The sequence below is a fragment of the Mucor mucedo genome (assembly GCF_025094135.1).
Source record: "Mucor mucedo strain NRRL 3635 chromosome Unknown EV154scaffold_57, whole genome shotgun sequence".
NCBI classification, from domain to species: domain Eukaryota; kingdom Fungi; phylum Mucoromycota; class Mucoromycetes; order Mucorales; family Mucoraceae; genus Mucor; species Mucor mucedo.
This window is the reverse complement of record NW_026252341.1, coordinates 30081-55193: the sequence shown is the minus strand read 5'-3', so window position 1 is coordinate 55193 and position 25113 is coordinate 30081. Positions and strand designations below refer to the sequence as shown.

The window sequence follows — 25113 nt, the reverse complement described above, 5'->3', positions numbered from 1 at the left end:
TATCCATGTATTCTTATTCGTCCATAGCAACTTTTTCCATGGTTACGGTCTCCAGTCTGTCTACTGAGATCCAATATTGATTTGTATTGTTTCTATGATTTAATACATCTGCGATACAACAGTGACAATTAGTGAAAAAAAAAATCGAATCGAAAATGGTGGCACCAATTTATATTGTCTTGACCAATAATGGTGAAATGTTTATTATGTTGTGTTAGGACAAATAATTACACTTGTGATTAATCTGATATGGATCTAGCTTTTGATCGTCGCACATGAACCCCTTTATTACAAACAAAACATCTCATTAAAATAAAAAACGTCGATTGCAAGTTTCAAACCGGATAAAACCAGGTCAGGCTAATTGTGATATTAGTTCTTAAGCACTAGTAGCTTTGACTTTGAAAAATTACCTACCTCGTCAGTTTTTGCCCCAAAACAAAGGAAGCCTGCATATATTGTGTCAACTGGGACATTGAGTATACCTAGCCTTTTTTTTGTGTCGGAGTGAAGCACTTAAATTGTTGGACATTGATAAACAGTTAGCTTAATTTTGATGGTATAAATAGCAGATCAATACGATATAAAATATGAATTTTGATCATCAAACAGTAAACTTACGAAGATTCATCTAGTTATGATAACAGAAAAGAGGAGACGAAGAAGATTAAATTTATTATAAAGCTTCAACATTATTAAACTATAATTACCTCCATCTCTGATTTACATGATCTATTAAATTTATCTGTATATATAATCTACCTTCGTCCTCCTTTTAAAGTAGGTTTTATTGAGAGGAAATCGTTTAAATAGTTAAATATTTCAACTTAATGCAATCAAAGTGCTGAGTTGTTTAAACGAAATACGCGACGAAACCTTACAATTAAAAACTGCATCTCCTATTAAATGTGCTTTGTGCTATTTCGGTTATTTTGACGAGCTCAATAAAGTCAATCATCTTTTTAGCATCTTGATATCCCCCTTCATATGCCTCATTAAATAATGTTAGGGCTTGATTAAGATCTTGATCTACGTGGTGACCGTGGAGGTACATTCGTCCGAGTGAATTTTTACCAGCGTTGGAATTCATTGAGGCAGCAATTGAATACCATTCGAAAGCCTTTTTTAAGTCCTGATCGATTCCAATGTTTTGTACGTAGATGTCTCCGATTGCCGCAGCCGATACACCTTGGCCTGATTCCACAGATTTTTTATAGTACTTTACTGCATTTCCAATGTCTTGCTTAATGCCAAATCCACCGACCTGGTATATTTTTCCCATTAGAAAATACACAGTTCCGTGTCGGTAGAGCGAACCATATTTCAGTATCAAAGACAAATTTGTAAGAGACTTTTCATAATCCTTGCGTGTACCTAATCCCCTAAAGTAAAGCAGTGCTAACTCATAGTGAGCTTCAATAAAACCTTTTTCCTTGGATTTGGTGTACCAGTCGAACGCTTCCTCGTATTTATTGTGAATAACAGCATGCTTTCCGGCAATGCATTGGGCTATCATGTGACCATTGTTTGCGGCATCAAAGATAACATCATTTGCTTTACAAAATAGGACTTTTGCTTCCATACCACCATTATCATACGCATTTTTACAAAGTAAATCATAAGTTCTTGATTGTAAAAGCATTGCAAAGTTAAATTGAGAAAAGCTGACATTTTTTTCAGGACTCGCCATCAAGTACCAGAAAGAGTCTCTCAACATTTCCCTGATAAATCTCTTGTCATAATTGTTGTAGTATCTTGCAATGTCTGCTACAGAAAAAGGTTGAATGTTCAAGCATCTTGTTTTTGATGTGAAATCAGCGGCCTGCTCCCAGTTTGCTATTGTAATGGCATTGTTGTCTTTGAATAAATTCAATACCGTTTCACCGCGTTTTTGCTCCATCTCAACAATCACCTTTTCATACCAAAGGATAGCCTTGCCAACGTTTTGCGTTACTCCGAATCCCCCTTCTTCAAATATGGCGCCAACAAAGGACCGTGCTTCGTAGCGTTTGGATGCATATATTAACCATTTTATTGCGTGTTTAAAGCTTTTCTCCACACCATCGCCTTTATACAACATGAGCCCGGTAAAAAATTGAGCAGTACAATTATGCCACCGCTTTGCTGCTTTTTCAAAGAGCTGAAAAGCTTTAACTGGATCTCTTTTATCACTGAGTCCCATGTAATAAATGCAGGCTAAAATAATTGTGCCATACTCATGTTCATATAAGGATGCAGTCTCAAAATATTGGAGTGCTTTTAAGTAATTGCCACAATTCAACTCTTGAACCCCCTTGAGCAGGTCTTCGTCTCCTGGTTTGGGATGGTCTTTAAAAAACACAACTTAGCTCATGAACGTATTAGGCACACTTTATTTTATTTACCAGGTAGTGTATATGATAGCGATAGTGGCATGTAGATTGATAGAAGAGAAACAAACACACTCAACCAACAAACCGATTATTTTTATACTGATTACGTTTTGTTTTTAAAATCCCGTCAAAAATAAACTATTTATGCTGAGGTTGTTTCCATCATCATCACTACGTGTTTTATTTGTTAAACTAAAGGGATAACAAACAAGAAACATCAGTTATTTACTATAGGAGATAGTGTTTTATATATTTAATAATTGAGCTTAGATATAAATAACAAACATTCAAAGGGAGCTACGAGAAGAAAGTAAAATAAGGATATTATCTAATTTTTTGTTAAATAAACAATAAATAAATATTCATTTTCCGGATAAAAAAAAAAGGCACGCATGATTATGGCCAGAAACACTTTGTTTTGGGACTTATTAAATTGAAGTTCAACGTATGTCACCTTCCAAAAGTCATTTTAATAGAGTCATTGTTCTGAGTCTCTTGTCCACATTTAAAGTTTTTGTACTTGAAAGAAATAACTCTGTCGAATAATATTTTGCTTATAATGCAAGATTATGGTCTCCTTATTTCTTTTAGAGATTCTTATCTTGACATACAAACAAGTACATCTAATGATTGATGTTTTTGCTCTAAAATTCCTAATATTAAGCTATTAGTCGTAGATTTCAATTAAAGAGATAGTTTGTATATATGGGCAGCCCTTGATCTAGGTAAGATTTTCATGTCGATTTCAAAGGTAGTATCAGAATTACGCAAATAATTGTTGCTACACGTGGCTATTTTTGGACAGGCGATCAATATATTTTGTAAAGAAACGATCGAGTAATTTGGATCTCGTTCTCAAGTGTTACTTATTTTAGTGTATTGACCTCAAACAAAGAAATATAATATAATGCGCAGACCTTTTCATAGCATTTGTTAGACTACCTTCTTTTCTCCAAAGTAAAAGAGAGAGGTTCAAACTCCCTTTGTTACCAAATGAAAAAAAAAAAATGTGCTACAGGCTCTAACGCATTTGATCCTTGTTTATCCTTACATAAGTGTGTCTTTACATTACCTAAAGTTGGGCGATTACAAAAATAAACTTCTTGCAATCTAGAGTATAATTTAATGCGTATGCAGTAAATCAATGACTATTTTTTATTATATTATAGATAATGATACACTAATTTAATCAGAGCAAGGAGGAACATTCCCCTGTAGCAACAAGAACTGATTAATCGGTAAGGCTCATATTGTTCTGAGTTCAGTCTTGACTGATGGCTTTATTTTAAAAATCAAAACATCTAGACCCCCATTTGAAGGCGAATGTGCTGCTTTATTTCTGTGTATTATTTGATACTTGCAGGATTTCCTTAAATAAAAACCACGGAAAGTATTTATAGATCTACAAGAGCAAATTTAGAATCCCAGTCACTGAAGTGTTCAGCTTTAGTACTGCATAATATTTGGAATTCATTGCATACAATAGGAATATTTGAGCCAAGATATTAAAATGTCTAGTTTGATCAGTGACTTATGAGACTGTCAGATTTGTGGCGTATAAAATAGTGTGATTGTATCATATTGCATAATTATAAGCATAACCAGCTTGTTAAAGGCATTAAATAAAAATACCCCTGGTTTCTTTGTTATATGTATATATACTGACTACATTGAGGTTTTTTTATGAACAGAGAATGCTTTTGATTGTCATTACATCAATGCAGTTTTTTATATGGTTTCAACCTGTGACCTTTTATTTTATAATTCAGCCGGTTAACTGGTAGCACAAAGGTGTTAACCGGAAATACAGTTCTTCATTCTATCCGCATTTTCTTTTTTATTGTTATCTTTTTTTCTTTCTTTTAATAAAATTCCAGTAGAAAACAACAACAAACAATGACAGGTAAACGAACAGGGAAAAATATAGCATAAGAGAAATATGCTAATGTTTTTGTCTTAGAATTATACAAGGCTGCATTCGCTTATGAAACAGACAAAGAAGACGAGTTATCTCTTAAAGTAGGAGAGACCGTGCGTATTTCTAACAAAGATAGTCCTGACTGGTGGTTGGCAGAAAGAATTGATAATAATAAGGAGTTTGGCCTGGTGCCAAGCAATGTAATGTAGTACTTTTCACTCTTTTAAGTTTAGGAATGGCTAATCTTGTTTTTTTTCTTTATTTAGTTTCTCGAAAAGATACCAGTGAAAGAAGGTAAAGAAAAGGAAAGAAACATCATATGATATAGTACTGACGATTATTATTATTATTGTTTAGGAATTATATTAGCTATTGTGACCAAAGATTACTTGGCACAATCGCCGGAAGAATTATCTCTACAAAAGAATAGAATCGTGACTATTTTGGAAAAAGATGTTGGTGAAGGATGGTGGAAAGGTGACTTGAATGGGAAAACGGGCCTTTTCCCGGCCGACGTAAGTTTTTTTTGAATGGTTGCACTAGAAATTCCTTACTTAGTCTCCATTTTTTCTTTCTTTTTGTCCTAAGCACGTGGAGTTGGTAGAAGAAGGTGAACACCCCGAGGATAATGACTCAAAGTCCAAAAGTAAGTTTTTTTTTTATATATAGTCACATTCCACAATGGAACGCATGTTATTTATTTTCTTTCTATTTTAGAAGATGCATTTAAACTAGCTGCTTATGGTGTCAAACAAGGTGGTATAGGTAGTATCTTGGCTGGTGGATTTTCTTTAAAGAGATCTTCTACGTCCGCACGAAGCTCAATGAATGAAAGACCCACCTCAACAAATTCTACATCACACCCTGAAACATCTGTAAGTTTTACCTTATTCCCTTGTATTACCTTTTTTTCTCTTATGTTTTGTATTTATTTGCTATTAATATAGGCTCCCTCAATTCCAAATAAACCTCATCCCACCATTGCAAAACCCGTGGAGCAAGTAGCTGCGCCCACTAAGAAAGGTTGGTCACTCTTTCAGTTCGTCGTGCTATACATTGGATTAATCGGATTTCATTATTAGGTACAATGTCATCTAGAGCTATGGTTCTTCATGATTATGCACCTGAGAGCGAAGGTATAACTATGGTAACATGTGCATATAAACTATTTACTAAACTATGTAACCAATAGATGAAATAAAGCTTATGAGAGGAGAATACGTTACAGTTATAGATCAGCTAGAGAATGACGGATGGTGGAAAGGTACGAGTGAAAGCGGAGAAACTGGCGTATTCCCTTCAAACTTTGTTCAGATTTTGGAAGAGGATAAACCCCCACAAAGACCTGTTCGTGCTAGACCTGCAACTGTAAAGACCGAGGCGCCTGTAGTAGCAGCACCACCGGAGAGTATGGCCCGACCTCCTCCCGTACCTGTAACCACACGTCCTACATCTTTATTGTCTCAAAGGGAAGGATCCTCCCTTGGGTCCCCTCCTCCACGCCCTACTACGACACCGCCTCGTCCAATTACATCACCTCCTGTTCCCTCTACTCGACGTACTAATTCGATTGTATCTCCACCACCTATTGAAATAGGTCACCGACGCATTCCATCTATCCCGCTCACTTCTCCTGATTTACCGCCCATGTCACCCGGTTTCGAAAGACCTACGCGTCCTATCCCTAGACCAACATCTACTATTTCATCCGATTTGTATGGGGCTAGAAGTCCTGAGGCACATCAAAATGCACTAAACCATATGGCTAAACCACCAAAGATGAACTTTGGGGCCAAGGCGCCTCACGCAGTTCCCCCATCTCCATCCACTAGTCGACCCGTTTCGACCAACGATGAAGTGATTCCTCCCGTCCCTAAAAGATCCATGCCTCCACTTCCTGAAAAGACCATCCTACCAAACAATTTTGATCAAAGTCAGGTACCTGAGAAAAAAACTCCCCCACATCGTAATATCGCACTTCCATCTACGCCAGATCCATTGGATATGAAGATTAGACAACTCATAAAGGTAGAGACAGATAAAATCCGTCAAGAATTCGAAAACAAGTTAGAACAGGAACGTATGGAACGTCAGCGTATTCAGGATGAGCTTGACGAATTGAAAGCAAGTTTGGTTTAAATCTGCTGTCTCATCAACTGCCAATTATAAAAATAAATAAAATATATATGATGTCAGATCGAGATGGAGTGAATATAATTGATTACGTATAGGTGCTAATAGAGTTGGTTAGAGAAAAGAAAACTGTGAAGATGTGTAATGCATAAAGTATGTCTTTATCAGTGTATGTTACAATGGCGTAAATGCATGCATCCTTACATAAGAGTCGATGGTTACAAAATAATATGTGTATTAGGGCTTCTGAAAAGAAGTTATAAATTCCTATAATGCATGGTTTTTTGATAGATGAATACACATCCTAGCCACATACCATGATTTCTGTTTTTTTTTCATGCAACACCGTAAAGTGCATGAATAACTTCGTGTGGACCTTCAACTTCGATCTAAGGCAGATCTCAGATATGAAAACCCCTGTTTATATCCAATCATAATCCGGGTATAGTATGTGTATAGAAACAAACCATTTCCCCCCTAGACAAAATGACTATGGCAGCTACACACCTAGCATTATGTAATCAGCATTTTGTATACTATTTTTTGAAGGTAGCGGGGTGAATTTTACTTCAGATTACTAAATCACCGTTATTTAGTGAATATATCGAAGTGTTCCTTTGACCATAAAATCCTTTGTAAAATGCATAACTACTCTTTGAATTCGGCAAACAGAGTAGCCTTTGATGTTGGTATAATAGTGTTGCTTAATAAGTCCTTCACACACAAACATGGAAATCCAGATTTAACGACAGTAATTATACATTTAAAAGGCCAAACTGATTTTCATTTCCAACATATAAAAAGAATTTATATGTGGAGACGTGACACAAGGTCCCCTCCCTCCTTCTTCTTTACTACTGTAGAAATAAATAATGAAATCAAACTATACCGAGAACTTGGCTTGGTTTAAACATACAGTCGAACCGCACATGACAACAAAGCATGGTGAAGACACACGATGTTACCATGCTGCTTTAAGAAAACCACCAATCCCATTTGAATTTACGGCCAACACTGACGAACAAGGTAGTTCTTTCTTTTTGTTTTTTTGTTTTTTTTACTCCATTGGTGTTAACAACAGATCTGGAATCTACCGAACAAAGTTTCGCATTCTCGAAAAAGGAGGAGAACAGAGGAACGTTTTCTATCGGACGATGAGATAGATCTAACTAAGCCTTTATCGCCACTAGCTTTGTCGCCTATACCAACATGTTCGCATATACCCACTGTACCTGAAAAACAGATATTTGTAAAAAAAAAAAAAAAAATCGAAAAGGATGATAACTCCGTCTCTTAATATCATTCAAACAAAATATAGGATCACTCATTTGATGAAAATTTATTCACTTTATCGCAGGTTTGGCCAAAGCATATATGTTTGACAATTTTTAAGAAATTAATGTTTCTTTCTCTCTTTAGGATAACAGGTACAAAAAAAAAAATGTTGTTAGTAAACAGAACATATTTTTTTAACTGTATAATTAGAAACTCCATAACTAGAACAATGAGCGATCTTTCTATTTACTACGACGCTGAGGAAGACTGGATTGATGAAAATGATATTGTAGAGTTTGAAGAAGTCACACCACCAGTACCTATAGCAGAAGCGCCTTTGGTGCAACCTGGTCGCAGAGAAGAGATTCAAACACTCCTGCAAGCTGTCTTCAACATCAATCACTTCCTCCCAAATCAGTACGAAGCGATTGATGCTGCAATGAATGGGGATGATATATTCTTGGTCTTGCCAAAGGGCGAGCAAAGAAACATCTGCTACCAAATACCCATATTACATCACTTCCCCAATTTGACAAATATCGTGATTGTGCCCGATTCGTTTTATTTATTACAACAAGACGATCACAATTTGTCAGTACATAATATACCAACATTATTTGTAAGCAAGTCTAAAAGCAGCTTCAAAAAAAATTGGGTCTCCATGAACGATGTAGATACTGCCTTGCTCAAGAAATATAGCATTGTCTATATGACTTTTGATGTATTTGCTAAGTGCTCTCTCGTTATCCAAGAACTCTACAGGGAGAACCTATTGTCGAGAATTATTATCGACGAAGCACAATGTGTATCACAATGGGGAACGGATTTTGTATTTGGTTTTTTACGAATCACAGAAAATTTAAAAAGCACATACCCTACTGTGCCTATAACTGCACTAACAGCCATAGCCAACGAAAGAATACAATTAGATATTATGCACAAACTCTCTATACAAGACACTTGTAAAATTTTTAAAAGAAGTATATATTTATAATTCCGGATTAATAAAACCTCGCATTCTCTCTTGATTCATCACTTGCATCATGACTTGATTACACATTTTAGCATAAGGATTTTCGGACACTGCAAAATTACGCGCAATCGGATTACCCAATTTGGCTCCCATCTCAAAATCCTTTTGCGACCCACTGATATCTCCCTGTTGACGTTTTATAATGGCTCGTTGAGTATACGCTTGTTTTAAAATCTTGGGCTGTCCCTCTCCAATATCCTGAATGACATAATCCAAGTCTTTTAGCGCTGCCTCCAAATTATCCTGCATCCGGTACAATTGGGCTCTAAGTTTACCGAAATAGAGTAAATAACACAAAGAGCATATACATCTTTTGAATCTTACCTATTGTTATACGCTGAAGAGTATTTACTTTCTATTTCGATACACTTGTTAAATAACTCTAATGCCTTATCAGAGTTTGCATCCTTTTCTACCAACACAACAGCTTCTTTTTCAATCGCCTCTAATTTTGCAATGGTTTCAGGGGATATATCATACTCTAGAAACATGTAAGTACAAGATGTACATCATTTCTTTTTTTCGTATACTTTACTTGGTTTTGTATCAACTGTGCTGGAGATTGTATCAAGAGGCAATCCTTGTGATTCTGATTGACTGTTAAACACACCATCTTGTTTTATTTTTACAAAGGTCTTACCAGGATTGAACATGAATTCCAATACGGCATCGTCTGAAATGGACATTTATGTATAACTTTTTTGTTTTAATATACAAGAAAAAAAGAACAAAAGAAAGACTATCCCTTTTTGTTTTCCAGTTTGAATTTATATGCATATCAAAGCGTGAGAAAAAAAAGGCCTACAGGATGTAAGCGGACGATAAAAAAAAATATGGATAAAACAATTAGCATAGTTCGCAACGCTGGAACATGTAGGTCATTACTATTCCATGGATTGTATACAATAGAAAGAACTATGGATATACATTTACACATTGTCAAAAAGAGGTTCAGGTATCTGCTCTAAAGGAGCTGTGGACACATCCCGATCCAAATCGGCTAGATAAGAAGTGTTGACTGGTAATGGGGATATACAATTACTAGCTGTCCCTTCCCACCAATAGTCTTCATTGGTTTAGGTGCAGGTACCATAGCTGTTAGTCATTTGTTTAAAGCACCAAAAAAAATTTTTTTGACGACATCTGCTGCTTTAGACAGCCAACGCATACACTTACTTGCGACAGGCAACTTGTTACACAAATCACAACATTTGGTATCCTCCTTTTTTTTTTTATTTTTTTGGCATTTACATAACAGTGATCTTTTCGTTCTAAAAGATATCCTATAATAACTTGTCTTATTGCGAAAACATCATAAACCTACTCAGTCGCACACATCAAATTGTAAGACGTGAGTGGTGAGGTTTATTATTTTTGTATTTTTTAAAAATGACTTTTACAGCCCTTCCAATAACAGAGGTTGCTATCAGCATACCTACACTGAACATGGATCTATTGCGCAAACACCGTATAATTCCCAAAATATTAACAATATATTTGATTGGCTATAAAGTCCTGTAAAGCTATAAAATGCAAGTAAAAACATATCTCTTAAAGTCCTCCGCTCTTAGTAATTTAGTGTTATCAATTGCTTTTGCAATATACCTACTCGTAATCGCCCCTTTACATTCGGAATCACGCACTTATAATTGAGCATAATTACTGTAAACTATATGACTTCTTGAATGTGCTTACACTTTGTTGGTCTCCATGATTATTCATGATAGCAATTATACTTAAGATACTCTTCGGATAGTTTATTTGGACCTTAAATAGGAGGCACTTGCAGAGCCACTTGTTTGAAGGGTTGTATTGTATAAGCGGTTGAATGCATAAGGGTAGGTGCCATTGTTGACCAAAGTAGCAGGTCTTTCCAGTGATATCACGATCTATATACAAAAAATACTTTTACAGTATATGGTTACCAAATTTGGGCTCACGACGGGTAGACAACACTTTTTTTTTTTGCGAGAAGCCTGTTTTATTTTTGCCTTACATAATGTAATAAACCAATAGAAATGAATTAATGTTCTTAGTATCAAGGATGATGGTAGGCAGTCGTCCAAGTAAGAAATTAAATTCAATTTGTGACTAAAATACCTACACACACAAGGGTAAATAAAACACGACATTTTTTTTATTATTTATTGCTCTTTTTCTCGCTTTTCCTTATTTTTATTTTTTTTTATTTGTACCTTTCCCACTCTTTTATAATTTTTTTTTTTAATTATTAAAAATACATTATGGTTGCTTCCAGCTTGCCATTGTTTCCTCAATTGGCAGAGATGAGTGATGAGGAGAAATACGCCATGATTGCACGTTTTATACCTTGTGATCTATGTTCTTGTAAAGGATGGCATCCTTCCTACAATAATAGCTGTCAATGTGGGCATGATACTTTTCATCATGTAGACAATGGACAAGATCTGGAACGCAGGTTGAAAGTGGCATCCAGACTCAACGAGCTTCTTGAAGTATTTATCCCAGTGAAAATACACATTATTTTTTTACTTAAAAAAAAAAAAAAAAAAAAAAAAAAAATACTTACCACATCTATTTGTTATTTTTGCATAGGAAAAAGGAAAGATCGAAGACTATGATTATGAAGATGAAGATATCAATTCATTAAAAAAGTAAATATGATTATGCATTAAATATCTTTTTCATATATTTTTTCTCTTAACTTCCCCGCTCCCGTACCTTTTTTTTTTTTTTTTTTTTTTTTATTGTTCTTTTTAATTTTATATTTTATTTTTGCTCTCTTTCAAATTTATTTTCTCAAAAATAGACAAATTTTATTTACTGAATCATCATCGTCTCAGGGAGATTATAAAAAGAGATCGAGACTAGATGAAGACGAGACAGAAGATGGTCACAGCATCAAACGAAATAGAACAGATCATTCAGAAAGTGAAAATGAAGAAGAAGACGATGAAGATGAGGATGAAGACGAAGAGGAGGATGAAGAAGATGAATCAGAGGAATCAGAGGAGGAAGACGAATCGGATAAGGATTCCGATAAAGATGATCCATCAGACAAAGAAGACCATTCTGACAAGGAGGAAGAGGATCCATCCGATAAAGAAGATCACTCAGACAAGGAAGACGACCATTCGGATAAAGAGGAAGATCATTCGGATAAAGAGGAGGACCATTCAGATAAAGAGGAGGACCATTCAGATAAAGAGGATGATCATTCAGATAAAGAAGATCACTCAGAACAGGACTCTGAGGAAGAAGAGGAAGCAGAACCCATGGTGATAGACTCTATACAATCTACAACAACACTCGACCAAGAGATAGATCAGGAACAGCCTGAAAATATACCACCGCCACCGTCATCACAACCACCATCTTTACCACTACCACCATCACAATCACAACCATTATCATCCTCCTCATCACCACCACAACCACCACAACCATCACAACTACCAGAAACACAGCCACTACCACAACCAGAAACACAGCAACCACAGGAACAGCCTTCGTCACCATCACTACCACCATTATCCCCATCACAACCACCCTCATCTCCATCGCAACCGCCGCCACCACAATCACCACCACCCGTGGCAGAGAATGCCCTTGTACAAACAGACCAGGACCAAGTGAGTAGGATGCTAAAGGAATTCATGGTAACAAAAAAAAAAAAAAGAGAGACCTATACAGTGATGATATGAGTCTGAATATATTCTTTGTGTAGCCTTTAGAGAAAAAAGAAAGTCCTGCCATGATAGAAGAACGCGAGGGCGAGATCAGTACACAGGTTGTATTGAACGACGGGGAACGTGAGAGCATGATCTTGCTGACGGGGTTAAAAAATATTTTCCAGAAGCAACTACCCAAGATGCCCAAGGAGTACATTGCACGACTTGTGTATGACCGAAATCATCGCAGTATTGCCTTGATTCGTAATCCACATAAGGTCATTGGTGGTATCTGCTATCGGCCGTTTGACGCGCAGGAATTTGCGGAAATTGTGTTTTGTGCGGTGGCATCTACGGAACAAGTGAAAGGGTACGGTTCCTTCATCATGAACCATCTAAAGGATTACGTGTCGGGTCACACCAATGTCAAACATTTCTTGACGTATGCTGATAATTATGCGGTGGGGTATTTTAAAAAACAAGGTTTTACGACTGAGATTACGCTCGATAAAAGGAAATGGGTAGGGTATATCAAGGATTATGAAGGGGGTACGATTATGCAGTGTACCATGGTACCGCGTGTCAAGTATCTTCAGGTAGGGGATATATTGGGGGTACAAAAGAATGCCATCTTGCAAAAGATGAAGGAGAAATCTACAGAACATGTGGCTTTCCCCGGTTTACGTATGCCTATAGGCAAGAGTGGCAAACGCTCCATTGATCCGCTGGAGGTGCCCGGTATACCCGAGTCTGGTTGGACGCCCGAGATGGACATGATGTGAGTTGTATCTGTTTTATTTTTCTTTTTTTTTATGCTTATATAAATTGACGCATGGTATAGATCAAACCGACCGAGACATTCGCCTCACTACAATCAAATGCTGCATATCGTGGAAGAGATGCAGAACTATACACATGCTTGGCCCTTTCTGGAGCCTGTGAGTGTAGAAGATGTAGCGGACTATTACGATATTATCAAGGATCCAATGGGTACAGTGTATATATGTATGAGTATGTATGAGAAAAAAAAAAACTAATCGGGCCCCAAATCATAGACTTGGCGACACTGGAAGAGAATGTAAAGGCGGATGCGTATCCTACGATGGAGGATTTTGTCAAGGACACGCAAAAGATTTTTGAGAATTGTAAATTATACAATGCAGAAGAAACAGAATATGCCAAATGTTCTGCTAAATTGGAAAGATTTTTTAATGAGAAACTTCGTGCAGCCACACGAGGAGGAAATCAATAATAAATAAAAAAAAAAAAGTAATACGTCACAAAACACGTGCAAAAAAAATTTTGTTGTTATTTTTAAAATTTTCTATCCATTTTTTTTATTTTTATTTTCTTTACAACCCTTTTTTTATTATTTTTATTTTTATACACATACCATGGGAGAATCTCGCACGGAATTATTAGCATGGCTGAACGACCTTTTACAAACAAGATACACTAAAATCGAACAAGCTGGAACTGGTATATAATTTTTTTTTCGAGGTCAGATAAAAAAGGGGTATTGAAAAAGTTTGCATTTTTTTTTTTTTCTTGCGTGTGTGTATAGGTGCTGTGTATTGTCAAATCTTTGATTCCATCTACGGTAATGTCGTGACGATATTGTAAAAAGAAAGTTATGTACTAACTCTATTGTAGGCGATGTACCTGTTAGCAAGGTGAAATTCGAAGCAAAACTTGAATATGAATATGTTGGTAATTACAAGATTTTACAAAACATTTTCAAGAAGCACAAGTAAGTTTCTTTCTACATACATTGTGTTATAAAAAAAAAATAGGTGTTTGTTGTTATTTTACTGACCCCCCCTTGTTTAAATTTTTTTTTTATAACTCCTTAAAAAATAGGGTTGACAAGGTATATATATATACATAAAAAAAAAAAAGGATAGATAGAGAAATCATCACTAACAAATATGCAATACAGATTGTTCCGGTTGACCGCTTGACGAAATGTAAACTCCAAGACAATTTGGAGTTTATGCAATGGGTAAAGAGATTCTGGGATCAAAACTACCCAGGAGGAGAATACGATGCCTTAGGACGCCGTAAAGGATTAGGCAGTGCACCCACTGGAGCAGCAACGGGTAACCGTTCTAGCACGACGACTTCACATGCCAGCACAACATCGGGACGAGTCAGTTCTGCCGCTGGAGGTGCAAAGAAGGCCACCAAGACACCCGCTTCCCGCAGTGTCAGTCGAGGTGGACGTGCCAGTGTCTTGGACAACCACTCGGCCACCATGATCATCGACCTCAACAAACAGATTGCTGAACTCAAGTTAACCGTAGATGGCCTTGAAAAGGAACGTGATTTTTATTTCGGGAAATTACGAGAAATCGAGATTGACGTTCAAGAGAATTTGGAAGGAGTTGAATTGACCTGTCAAGAAACAGACCGTACTCTGGAAGAGCATGAAGCCTTCCCCATTTTACAGTCTATTCAGACCATCTTGTACAGCACAGAAGAAGGTTTTGAAGTACCACCTGAGGAAGAAGAATTAAAGGCTGTAGAATACGATGACGAGACTTTTTAGAATAAAAAAAAAAACTATTTTTGCGTGCTTTGTTTGTGTGATTTTAATTTTTTTTTTTTATATGTGTGTGTGTGAGAGAGAGAAAAAAAGAAAAAAAAAGAGAAGGGGAGAGAGTGGAAGGTATCTATATTTAATCAGAGCTACTACCGGAATCATCAGAATCAGAGCCTGAAGAACTATCAGAATCCCCGCTATCGCTTGAAGAGTCTATAGATATTGTTAGTTTATATTGTCATGGTAACCATAAAGAAGACTTACCAGAGTTGAACTTTTGTAATGTCTCTTCGAGTTCGCGGATCTTTCGGTCCGCATCCCTCTCGGAATAGTGGGTTCTTGGTCGTTTGGAAGACGGCGACGAGGATTTTTTGGCGACCAAACTCTCACCCGTAACAAACTCATGCAACCGGTGCAGAGTGGGTCTGTCAAGCGAGTCGATATCAAGGACAATCTCCTCCTGTCCTTGCTACAATTAAGATGTAAGTATATCAATTTTTTTTTTTTGAAAAAAAATAAAAGCAAAACTTACCCCGTCCAGGTTGGGCATGGAACTTTGAATGATGTTGACCACAGTATTTAGACTATCACCCGATAAATTATTAATACGTTCACTTAGATCCTTCTTCTGATCAAATGTGAATTCGGGTAATTCCTCTCTTAATCCTACACCGCTGCTATTTACAGATTTATGCGCTTGTTGGTTGTGATGTGATGGTCCTGATGATGCTGTCGAGGTTTTTCCTTGTGCTGCTGTTGATGTTGATGATGATGATAATGGGGCTGACTGTGCTAGTCCATCCTTCTTCTTATTGACTCTCTTTCGCTTTTCTTTCACTACAGGCTTCTTTTCCTTTACCACAGGCTTACTTTGACGACGGGGAGGGGGTCTTTCCGGCTTTTTTCTCTTTAAGGATTTTATTGATGCAATCTGTTGCGAGATGGTGGCAATATGACGTTCCAGCTCGGCAATCTTCTGATCACGGTCTGCTGGAGAAAGGTTAGTTAGTAAGATATATATTAAAAAAAGAAGAAGAAAAACGTACCGTCTTGGTCGGACTCATCTTCATCGTCGTCGTCGTCATCTTCGTCGTCATCGTGTGTCTGATCTTCAAATTCGGTGGCTTCATCAATGACGGGAGTAGGCAAAGGAGTCGAGGGTCTCTGTGCCCATTTCTCGTCAAAGACCTTCTCTAGCTCACGACCCATTTTGTGGACAGGTAGATTAGGTGGGTTATAGAGGTAACAATTGTTAAACATGAGACGTATATCAGCCTCAAACTGATCAGGTTCATCATAATCACCCTCAGTTAATTTACGTTCAATAGTGGCTAGATCCATAGGATGTTTAACGATATTGACATAATCAGGAATATTGAGAGCAACGACATCGACAGGTGCTAAAAAGGGGTAATTGATATCTCTATACTTGTTCTTTTTCAGTTCTCGGAGTGTCTGAGCACAAAACTTCATTTGCAGGTCATTCTTTCTGGGGTTGCGTCGCTTTGTCATTGGCTCAGGATAATCTTTGGATGGAGGAGGGTGAATCTCTCGTTTGGGTCGGCCATCCTCACTAATACGTCGTCCATTATACTGTGGTGAATCCTCTCTTGTATTTATATTATTATTATTATTGTTGTTGTTGTTGGTGTTGTGGTGTATAGGTACATGTTTGATATTGCTGGTCGTCGTTGATTTCTTCCTCTTCTTTATTCCTCGTTCTCCCTCATCGCCATCAAACAGGACTGGTGAAACTGACCGTGGAGGTGGGGTGCTCTAGTAATATTTGTTAATATGTGTGTATAGATATATACTCATAGCAATAGCATGCATGGACACTCACTCCTCTGGACGGTGGCATCTGTCGCAGACTCTTCTCAAAGGCAGACTCCACATTCTGACAGAGCATCGATATCATGGCCTCAGGACCATTGAACTTGAAGCAGTTATTAAAGACCAATCGAATATCATTGATAAATTCTTCCACATTTTCATATTCACCCGCATTCAGTTTGTGGTCGACCGTGGTCAGGTCCATGGGATGCTGAATGACTTTAGGATAATCAGGCACATTGAGCTTGACGTAATCAACCGGATGCAAGAATGGAGCGGCATCTCTGTGTTTCTTTAAGTTTCTCATGATGGCTCCACAATATTTAATTTGATCGCGTGTCATGTTGGTTTTACTTCCGGGAGGTATAGAAGGTGAAGGCGAGTTGGTCCTTGACTGTGCAACATGAGTAACACTGATAAAATATTCTCTTTCACTCATTCTCTCTCTTTTAGCTTACCTGCTTTTTAATCCCCTTTCCACGGTCTAATAACGATACGTTCTCTTTTAATTCTACTTTAGGTTTCACGCTGCTTGTATCAATCTCTTCAAACTGCTCAACACTACCTCATCAAAAATGTATTTCAATAAACAGATACGCGTCATACTCTCCCTATCTTTCTTTTTTTTTTTTTTTCCTATCACCTTACCTTTGTTTAGGTGAAGCAACATTCATTTTCTCTTCTTTGCTTTTTTTTTTCCTTCTTTTCTTGACGCTTCTACGGAAAAATAAATAGAAAGGAAAAGAACCAGGGTAAGGAACACATACACGAAATATCTATTTATTTATTTTTTTAAGAGTCAGACTTTTATTCCTTACCAGTTGATTTTTGGGGGGAGTGATTAGAAAAAAAAAGAACAAAAAAAAAAAAAAAAAAAAAAAAGGGGGGGTGAAGTTATATAGTCGGTGAAATAGGAAAAAGGAAAAATAAAAAAAAAAAAAAAAAAAAAAAAAGTAGAATTAGGCTTATATTCCTTTTTTTTTTATTTTTTTTTTCTGTTTCCACTCAATTGTGACTGCTATCGGACCAATTAGATTGCAGCAAAAAGCTCGCGCGAGTGAACACATTGCCACTTCCAAAACACAATGAATCTTTTCTTATTCAAAGCTTCTTTTGACAAAATGAAGACATAACACAAAAAATTAAAAAATTATATACATGAAGAATTTTTTTTTTAAAAAAAGCAAATATTTATTTAAAAACAACAAAAAAAAAAAGATCAGCCTAGCAAGAAAGCAATCTATTCAGAAAAAATAAATATTAGTATTTTAATTTCCAAATGAAAAGAAAAAAAAATTTTTTTTTAAAAAGGATGAATAGTTTTTCTGCCTCATAGATCTTGGTGATATTTTAGTAACCTCATTATCTCTCAGAAGTAGCAAATATTTTTTAATCCTTGGCCCATGTTCCCGGAAACATGAATTCATCCTTTCTATATGTCTTGTTTATTTACCTTTTTAACTTGTTGTTATATAAGAAAAACAATTGAAAAGAGTGGCAAACAGAGGCCCCCCTTTTTATATTCGTCATGAAAAATTTTTTTTATTCATTACTGCCCAATCATCTCTTGACAACGTGACTTGCCACCATCAACACCCTTCCCTTTTTTTAAATTTTTTTTTTTTTTTTTCTCTTTCAAGTGACTCTTTAATTCGCCCGGGGTTGGGGGGAGAAAGGTATCCGTTTTTTGACAGGAGGATATTACATAAGCCAAACTATTGAGTCAGTCCAGCACACTTTATGCTTGAGTTCTATTAATTGCAGCAGAGTCAACCTATATGATTCATGATAAAATTTACAATTAATCTCTTTCAAAACACACTTGCCTTCAACACCCAAGCTAAAATCCCGTTTCTTAAATAAAGTAAATCTAGCCTACTTGGTGGGTTACAAGAATAGGGGTGTACCGTTTATTCTGGAGCATGTATCAAACACTTTTGTATTTCATGAGGATTTTTGTAGTGTCATAATGAAGTGCATAATATTGAAAAAGGTTTGTTACGTTAAGCATATAAAGTGTACTTTTAACGAACGCAATCATAATTTATCAACGGTACATGCCACTACTTACAACTAAAATACTGATAAACAATTACAAAGTTCAGCCATTTACATTTATGTAAGCCTGGGGGGTTACGGTATTTGCAGATATTTCCATTATAAGTAAAGGCTCAAACAATTAATGAGTGATTAAATCAGCAATTATATAATCATCCTGACATAATTTCAGCCCTTGTTTATCAGGTCTATAAATAAAAGCTCATTCACACACTTTTTTCTTCTCCTTTTCCTTTTTCCTTTATCTTTTCCCTTGTATTATTTCATGTATAACACTGTCTTCACAAATAAGAAGATAGTCATGAAAAGGTAAGTTCATAATAGACCTTTTGTTTTTTTTCTTAAAAAAGATAACGCTAAAATATGACTTGAAAATATATGTTTCAATTTTCGCAGTATGTCCGTAATACTACGGCGGCATACTATCCATTCATGATATTCATGAATGGGAACCTCCCAAGTTGGGGTCTCAGCTTTAGACAGGGTTTTACCGTAGGTGACATTGAATCTCTAAATCATGACCATGATTACGGATATTAACTTGCATATATTTAGGTAAATGTTTCAGCATGAAAAAATGCAAACATGAAGGTGACATGGCTGTAAAATACCATGATGTGAGTGGCATGAAGTGGTTTCTTATGTCCAGAAACACGGATTGCAATAAAAGACTGAGCAGTATTGAACGCAGTCCTGTCACGCTTCGAGCGTTGGCATCCGCTAAACACGGTGTGATGTCCAGTCACATACAGACTGGTCGAAACTGTTTTACAGTGTGATCCCGACCATTTACTGCCTGGATTATATCGTAAAGTATCAAACCCTAATCATGTATTTATGGCGCACTAATTTCATAATCCCTATCACTTAGCCATCAAAGGCCCATATTAAATCCAAAAAGGCTAAAGAGAAAAATACCAAGTCAACAACAATCAACAATGGGATAATATTGAAAAATAGTACAGTTGGTAGCATAGATTTTAACACCCATGTAAGCTTATCATTTATTGGTATAAGGGACAGTATAAAATTTAATCGAAATATTTGTTAGATTGACTCGAGCGAGGGAAGCACAAAAAATAAAAAGCGTAACCAGAATACCAGCGATGTTCATTTCCCCAATAAAAAAGAACGAATCATAGATAAGGTAAATTTTGATATCATTTTAAAATCTAATATGTTAATACTATTTTGTTTAGACACATGGTTTATCGCAAGACTGGATGGACTTTTTATAAGATGAAAACAACATCGAAAAGTTCCATGCATACAGGTTAGCTAAAAAAAAAAAAAAAAAAAAAAAAAAAAATTATTATTAACAGTTAATGCATTGATAGTCCTGAAAAGCATGGGACTAATCAGATGTGACCGAGGACTGTCATCAAAACTGAATTTGGATGACGAAAGTTACGACAGTACATCATCCCAGATGTCACCAAAACCTATCTGAATAGCGTCATTGATAGTGTAAGTAAAAATAGCCGAATTGCATTGCTGTCATATTATATCTCATAACCAACCTAAAAAAGCAGTGTAACTTGTCAGATTCAACAAGGAGTTAAGGGATACTCCCAAAAGTAATGATAGTAATATTGTCATTGCTTTTGTCTTCCTTGAAGATATATTCCGACCTTGGTAAAAAAAACAGTTGAAGCATAAAGAAATTTGTTATTTTGATTTTAATGCTTCAATTCCAGCTATAAGGTCGGTTCATCACGGCAAAACCTGGAAAAGGATGAGGCCACTTTCAATGACATGTTTACGTACCCTTTTCTGAAGGCAGTCGCCAAAGCAGTCCAAGATGTGAAAGCCTGTGGATCAGAATTTCGGGTGGGGGAGACCCCTTTAAATGCAATGACAAAGCAGCTAAACGGCAATGATGATTCCACATTATATTATGCTGATGGTATTATCACTCTGTATGGGATGGAGGAGTTGGAAGTACTTCTTTTGGAAGTGCTTCTTTTGGAAGTGCTTCTTTTGGAAGTGCTTCTTTTGGAGGTGATAATTATCGGTGAATGGAGCTCGTGGTGACCAGGTAGGACTATTTGGAGACATTGTTCTTTTTTTTAGAAGCAAAAAAGAACAATAGGAAGTGTATTAATCACCTCGAAAGGTCTTTATTCTCGTTGGGTCCCCCTTAGGATACCTGCGTTAGCTTTTAGCAGATGTGTCCCCTTACCCAGGCAAGCCGCCACTTGACAACGTGGGTCACATCCTCCTGGAAAGACTTCATACTACTATTAAGTGAATCTCTGGGTCACTATCCATGATTAAAACCATTGGTGATAACTACCATCTGGGATCCGTACAATAATTCGCTAAAATTAAGATCATATTTGTACAAGCTGCTGGTAAGACATATTAAAATGTAGTATGTGTTAGAATACTAATAATTTCAAAAGACAAGACTATCTACATCTGGAGCTTACGATTTGTGGTGGAAGGTCCCGCGTATGAACTTTGGCTGGAAGGACGTTTAGATATCAACCCTAATTTCGAATGCAAGCTGGAACAACCGCCAAAATTTGTCAAGTTCTATTGGCTGCTAAAGGTAAACGGTTATCAAATCCATTCCAGTACTTAACTGACAATATTTTCTTTCTCTTCTTAATAGTGCTTGTTGGAGGATTCGGTAGAAAATATCTCCACACTAAAAGATGACCATTGCCAGAAATTGAAAGAATTCAGATTTACTTCTTTTCCCTCCGAGAATCTTTCAACAGTAGTTAATCCCAGTATTCTGAAGTTAGTTGAAGAAGATGATAAAGTTGGTATGCATCAACTTGGTCCATTCTATGAATAAATGGCCTTATGTATTGTTGCAGCCAATCTAAATTGACTTGGTGTTACACAGGATAGGATCTTTTCTATAAATACGTCCCTTTTTTTATCTTAACTAAAAATCTAGTTTCTTAATAATTTGTAATTGACTCCTTTGTGTTTCCCTCAACTTTCATACTTCTTGTTTATCTTAAGTCTATACTTTTCATATAACAATTAACTCAAAGTTCATATTTCACACTCGACTTGAATCTCTTTATTACTACAACCGTATATAAGATATTGTTTATAATAACATAATTACTTTTCTTTTTAATCTTGGCAATCAGTTTATATTTATATTACTTACGCCCTCTTAAAATCATCGTTGATTATCTTCTTATCCTAAAAGCTTTATATTATAAGATTTCTTAAGTTGACTACTTCCAGTCTGGTGCTCACTTTCATAACTACTTTATTATTAACCTCAGTGTTAATAACCTATATCCACCTTATCCTTTAAGAACTATTACCAGTGTCTTAACAGTATTATGTTAGGAAATGAATAAGTACATATGTAAAGTTAATCATAATGAAAATCAAAACTAAAGCGCCAAGGCTTATTAACAATAATTGAAACTATATACAGATATGCTCTTGAAATGATCGCTTGATATGTAGAAGCCTAGTTTTTCTTTCTCCTTGGATTTCTTGTAGTCTTTAAATTGGATAAATAGAAAGGTCCGCGTAGATTGAAGATTTAAAAAGATTTTTTTCTTACTCATATTAAAGACAAACATTGTCACACGAGCATAAGTTACCCATAAACTTATGATTTCCCCTTTCAGAGACTGTCCCCTCGAATGATACTTTAGATGACGAACTCAAAAGATAGAGGATGTTAAGCATTCTCATCCACAACTTTTAATAAAAACCTTGTGATTTCTTCCAAACTACATACAAATTTATTATATAATACAATAAAGGAGGCTTTGGATTTTTGAAGACGTTTTCACCGGAGAAGATAATTAACCAATTAGGTATGCTTAAAAAAATTGGTTACTAGCCTAAATACGTGTTGGGATTTTGCACTAAAGAAAAATAAGTGAGCAAAATGCACGTCGTCGTAACGTAAGATCTGGTGTCTTAGCTGTCCTTAACAATTTATAATTCTTTTGGTAATGCCATAGTCACTCTTTCCCCTTTGTGCTCGTTTGATCCTAACCCTAGGCAGATATGTAAGGGTAAAATCCAAACAGGACCTTAAAAGTAACCAGGCAAGATGACCAGATGCTTTTTATAACAAGTATGCATCACTGTTTAAAGCGACACGTTATACATTGGCATCTTAGTCTCAGTTAAGGTATCCTAACCTACATTACGACTAAGCGCACCTTGGCGGCCTCCAAATTTGACCAGGAAAAAAATTGACATTATTTTTTTACTGGCCTTAAAGCAAACAATGAAGGTGTTTTTTTTAGAGTTGTTGCTGTCTACTTAAAATAAGATTTTTCAATGTCATTTTTGTGTACAGGCGCTTTTAATAGGAAGTATTTTTAAGTTCACATTGATAAAGCTTAACTCACTTCATACACATTTTTTGTAATTTGATTATATCTAGACTTTTAGTTTTTTCTGTCAAATACGTAGGTATAATTTAAATAGAATCGAAATCTTGTGTAAATTTCCGTGAAGTAGCTTGGAAATTAGCCAAAATATCAAGCCTATGTATTAGGGTAGTCCCCAATTATCATAGCGTGATGCTTTTACCACGCTGGACAAAGTATATAGTGATAAGCCTTCTTTGGAGTACTCTGCCTAATTCACTTCAACTGCATCACAAATTTTGCATATATAATCAGAATTCCCTTTATAAACTTTGGGCATGCTTTGGAGAGAAAAAAAGTAGATATTTTTTTGAAAGATATAAAGCCTGGTATTTTATGTAATGAGAGACTACTAACAAGAAGAGCTTAAAGAGTGTTTGACAAGAGCTAGTTCAATATCAAGATTGATTACTTAAACAAGGAATATTCATGTTCAGATAAATTGACTTTACAATAATTTATTGATTTATAAAATTATGTCCAAAAAAAAAAAAAAATTACATGTATGATACCACACGTACAATGAATTTATTTCAAGTGATTTAGCAATATTATATTGAAGTCATCAATAGATAAAAAAAATAAAAATAATGAAGATATGAACTAACTCATATAAGCAAAAATAGCGGTGCCCTGAGAATTCGTCAGTGTAAGAAACGGATTACTTGACACTTAAAAGACCTTTTTTTTTTTTTGGGCTGTGAAGTTTTAATTGTTCGCTTTTTAAGGATGTGATCTAATTCGTTGAAGCCTATTAGCGACACGGAATATTCACTGTAGAAATAGTTGACAGGCAAGACCTTGTAGCTATTTGGATACTCCGCATACATATCCCTTAGTTTAAGAAGACTCGTCTGTCCACCTGGCTTTTTGAATTTTCTTGTCTAGTCATATTAAAGTCTATGAATTTATCCAATCAATAATTTGGAGTTTGAATTAATAAGCCATCTTTCTTATGAGATATACCATGAAAACATAGAGATAGTTACCATGTTTATGTTATGTATTAACTTGAAAGACAAAGGTATGCAAAAAAAAAGAGCTATTTAGAAGACGGAGCGGAAAATAGAAAGTCATCAAGCATAATAGTAACCTGTTTCATCCAAGTAAAAAATACAACAGCATGTAGATAGATGAAGCTTTGTCTTTTGGGTAGATTGATGTTTGTCGTCCAGGATATGTAAATGACGATGAACACAGAATACAATATGGAACAGTTACCCGGGTTGCGATTACACAAAAGAAAGTTAATGTGATTAAAAAGACAAGAGGATAATGAGTGATCAAGGCGAAGGGGTTTATATCATGCAGATGAGTTCATTTTTGGTCGAAGAAATCAACTTTGACCTGGCATAGTGGAGATGCACAGCGGGTTAAATATTTATCATGTGCATTTTTTCTAAGAATAGAAATAAGGTCTCTGGTCAATCTGTGAGTTAAAAAAAAAAAAAAAGGTACAGCGGCACCCTAAAGATGATGAGTGCAACTCAATCGTGGTACAACCGTCATGTAAAAAAAAAAAAAAAACGTGTTTGTGAGCCCCAAATGAAAATAAAAGTGTCAGCCGAAAAGAGATATATAAATGAAGTCTATTTTATGCGCATGAGAGAGACAGCGAGAGAGAGAGATCCGTAAAATTGTCAGCCAATGAAAAGTTTTTTTTTTCGCCACAAATGTAAATAGACAACGAGGGGGGGTGCAAAAGTATGACAATCCTAAATGAATGGCTTATGGTGACTGGTTTTCGGTTCATCTCTCTTTCCAGTATTTTTTTTTAACCCCTTTCATGCACGGAAAAGCCATAAACGGGATCTCCATAAAAAATGACACCAAAAAAAAAAAAAAAAAAAAAGCAGTCAGCGTTCTGTAGTTAATGATTTTATTTGATAAACGTGCGACGTCATTGGATGGGTCAGGAATAGAGAGTGA

At 35.9% G+C, this 25113-nt stretch overlaps 8 protein-coding genes across 8 annotated transcripts; 5 read left to right on the top strand and 3 right to left on the bottom strand.

The window, feature by feature from the left end:
• Positions 1-684: 684 nt before the first annotated feature.
• EV154DRAFT_590417 (uncharacterized protein) lies at positions 685-2416 on the bottom strand (the record flags this gene model as incomplete). The annotated part of the gene is made up of 2 exons (XM_051606874.1): positions 685-2328; positions 2385-2416. Coding segments are annotated over 2 exons (1477 nt in total), but the record flags the coding sequence as incomplete, so codon positions are not given.
• A 1601-nt stretch (positions 2417-4017) lies between these two features.
• EV154DRAFT_511658 (SH3 domain-containing protein) lies at positions 4018-6491 on the top strand. The gene is made up of 9 exons (XM_051601828.1): positions 4018-4275; positions 4333-4490; positions 4557-4584; positions 4648-4805; positions 4879-4936; positions 5008-5165; positions 5238-5313; positions 5373-5426; positions 5483-6491. Exons 1-9 carry the CDS (start codon positions 4269-4271, stop codon positions 6427-6429), a joined length of 1644 nt encoding a protein of 547 aa, XP_051456715.1. The 5' UTR covers positions 4018-4268; the 3' UTR covers positions 6430-6491.
• An 804-nt stretch (positions 6492-7295) lies between these two features.
• Positions 7296-8627, top strand: EV154DRAFT_564454 (uncharacterized protein; the record flags this gene model as incomplete). Its single annotated transcript, XM_051605844.1, has 6 exons — positions 7296-7449; positions 7527-7672; positions 7742-7780; positions 7843-7850; positions 7909-8527; positions 8607-8627. The coding sequence occupies 6 exons, from the start codon at positions 7296-7298 to the stop codon at positions 8625-8627; spliced, it is 987 nt and encodes a 328-aa protein (XP_051456714.1).
• Positions 8628-8686: 59 nt separating this feature from the next.
• On the bottom strand, positions 8687-9444 carry EV154DRAFT_590395 (uncharacterized protein; the record flags this gene model as incomplete). The annotated part of the gene is made up of 3 exons (XM_051606873.1): positions 9267-9444; positions 9056-9212; positions 8687-8996 (listed from the first exon to the last, which is right to left on the bottom strand). Exons 1-3 carry the CDS (start codon positions 9415-9417, stop codon positions 8687-8689), a joined length of 618 nt encoding a protein of 205 aa, XP_051456713.1. The 5' UTR covers positions 9418-9444.
• Positions 9445-11016: 1572 nt separating this feature from the next.
• On the top strand, positions 11017-13633 carry EV154DRAFT_422145 (uncharacterized protein; the record flags this gene model as incomplete). Its single annotated transcript, XM_051596077.1, has 8 exons — positions 11017-11205; positions 11306-11364; positions 11571-11641; positions 12170-12303; positions 12438-12943; positions 13085-13159; positions 13223-13371; positions 13437-13633. 8 exons carry the CDS (start codon positions 11017-11019, stop codon positions 13631-13633), a joined length of 1380 nt encoding a protein of 459 aa, XP_051456712.1.
• Positions 13634-13742: 109 nt separating this feature from the next.
• EV154DRAFT_511643 (calponin homology domain-containing protein) lies at positions 13743-14945 on the top strand. The gene is made up of 5 exons (XM_051601827.1): positions 13743-13860; positions 13946-13981; positions 14035-14131; positions 14242-14251; positions 14321-14945. Exons 1-5 carry the CDS (start codon positions 13776-13778, stop codon positions 14927-14929), a joined length of 837 nt encoding a protein of 278 aa, XP_051456711.1. The 5' UTR covers positions 13743-13775; the 3' UTR covers positions 14930-14945.
• A 49-nt stretch (positions 14946-14994) lies between these two features.
• EV154DRAFT_252537 (Bromodomain-containing protein) lies at positions 14995-17662 on the bottom strand. Its single transcript, XM_051594617.1, has 8 exons — positions 17575-17662; positions 17405-17473; positions 17215-17317; positions 16767-17150; positions 15970-16699; positions 15456-15910; positions 15188-15392; positions 14995-15136 (listed from the first exon to the last, which is right to left on the bottom strand). The coding sequence occupies exons 2-8, from the start codon at positions 17428-17430 to the stop codon at positions 15060-15062; spliced, it is 1980 nt and encodes a 659-aa protein (XP_051456710.1). The 5' UTR covers positions 17431-17473; positions 17575-17662; the 3' UTR covers positions 14995-15059.
• Positions 17663-20162: 2500 nt separating this feature from the next.
• Positions 20163-21620, top strand: EV154DRAFT_538429 (uncharacterized protein; the record flags this gene model as incomplete). Its single annotated transcript, XM_051604273.1, has 5 exons — positions 20163-20245; positions 20512-20770; positions 21147-21168; positions 21220-21368; positions 21432-21620. 5 exons carry the CDS (start codon positions 20163-20165, stop codon positions 21618-21620), a joined length of 702 nt encoding a protein of 233 aa, XP_051456709.1.
• Between the last annotated feature and the right edge of the window lie 3493 nt (positions 21621-25113).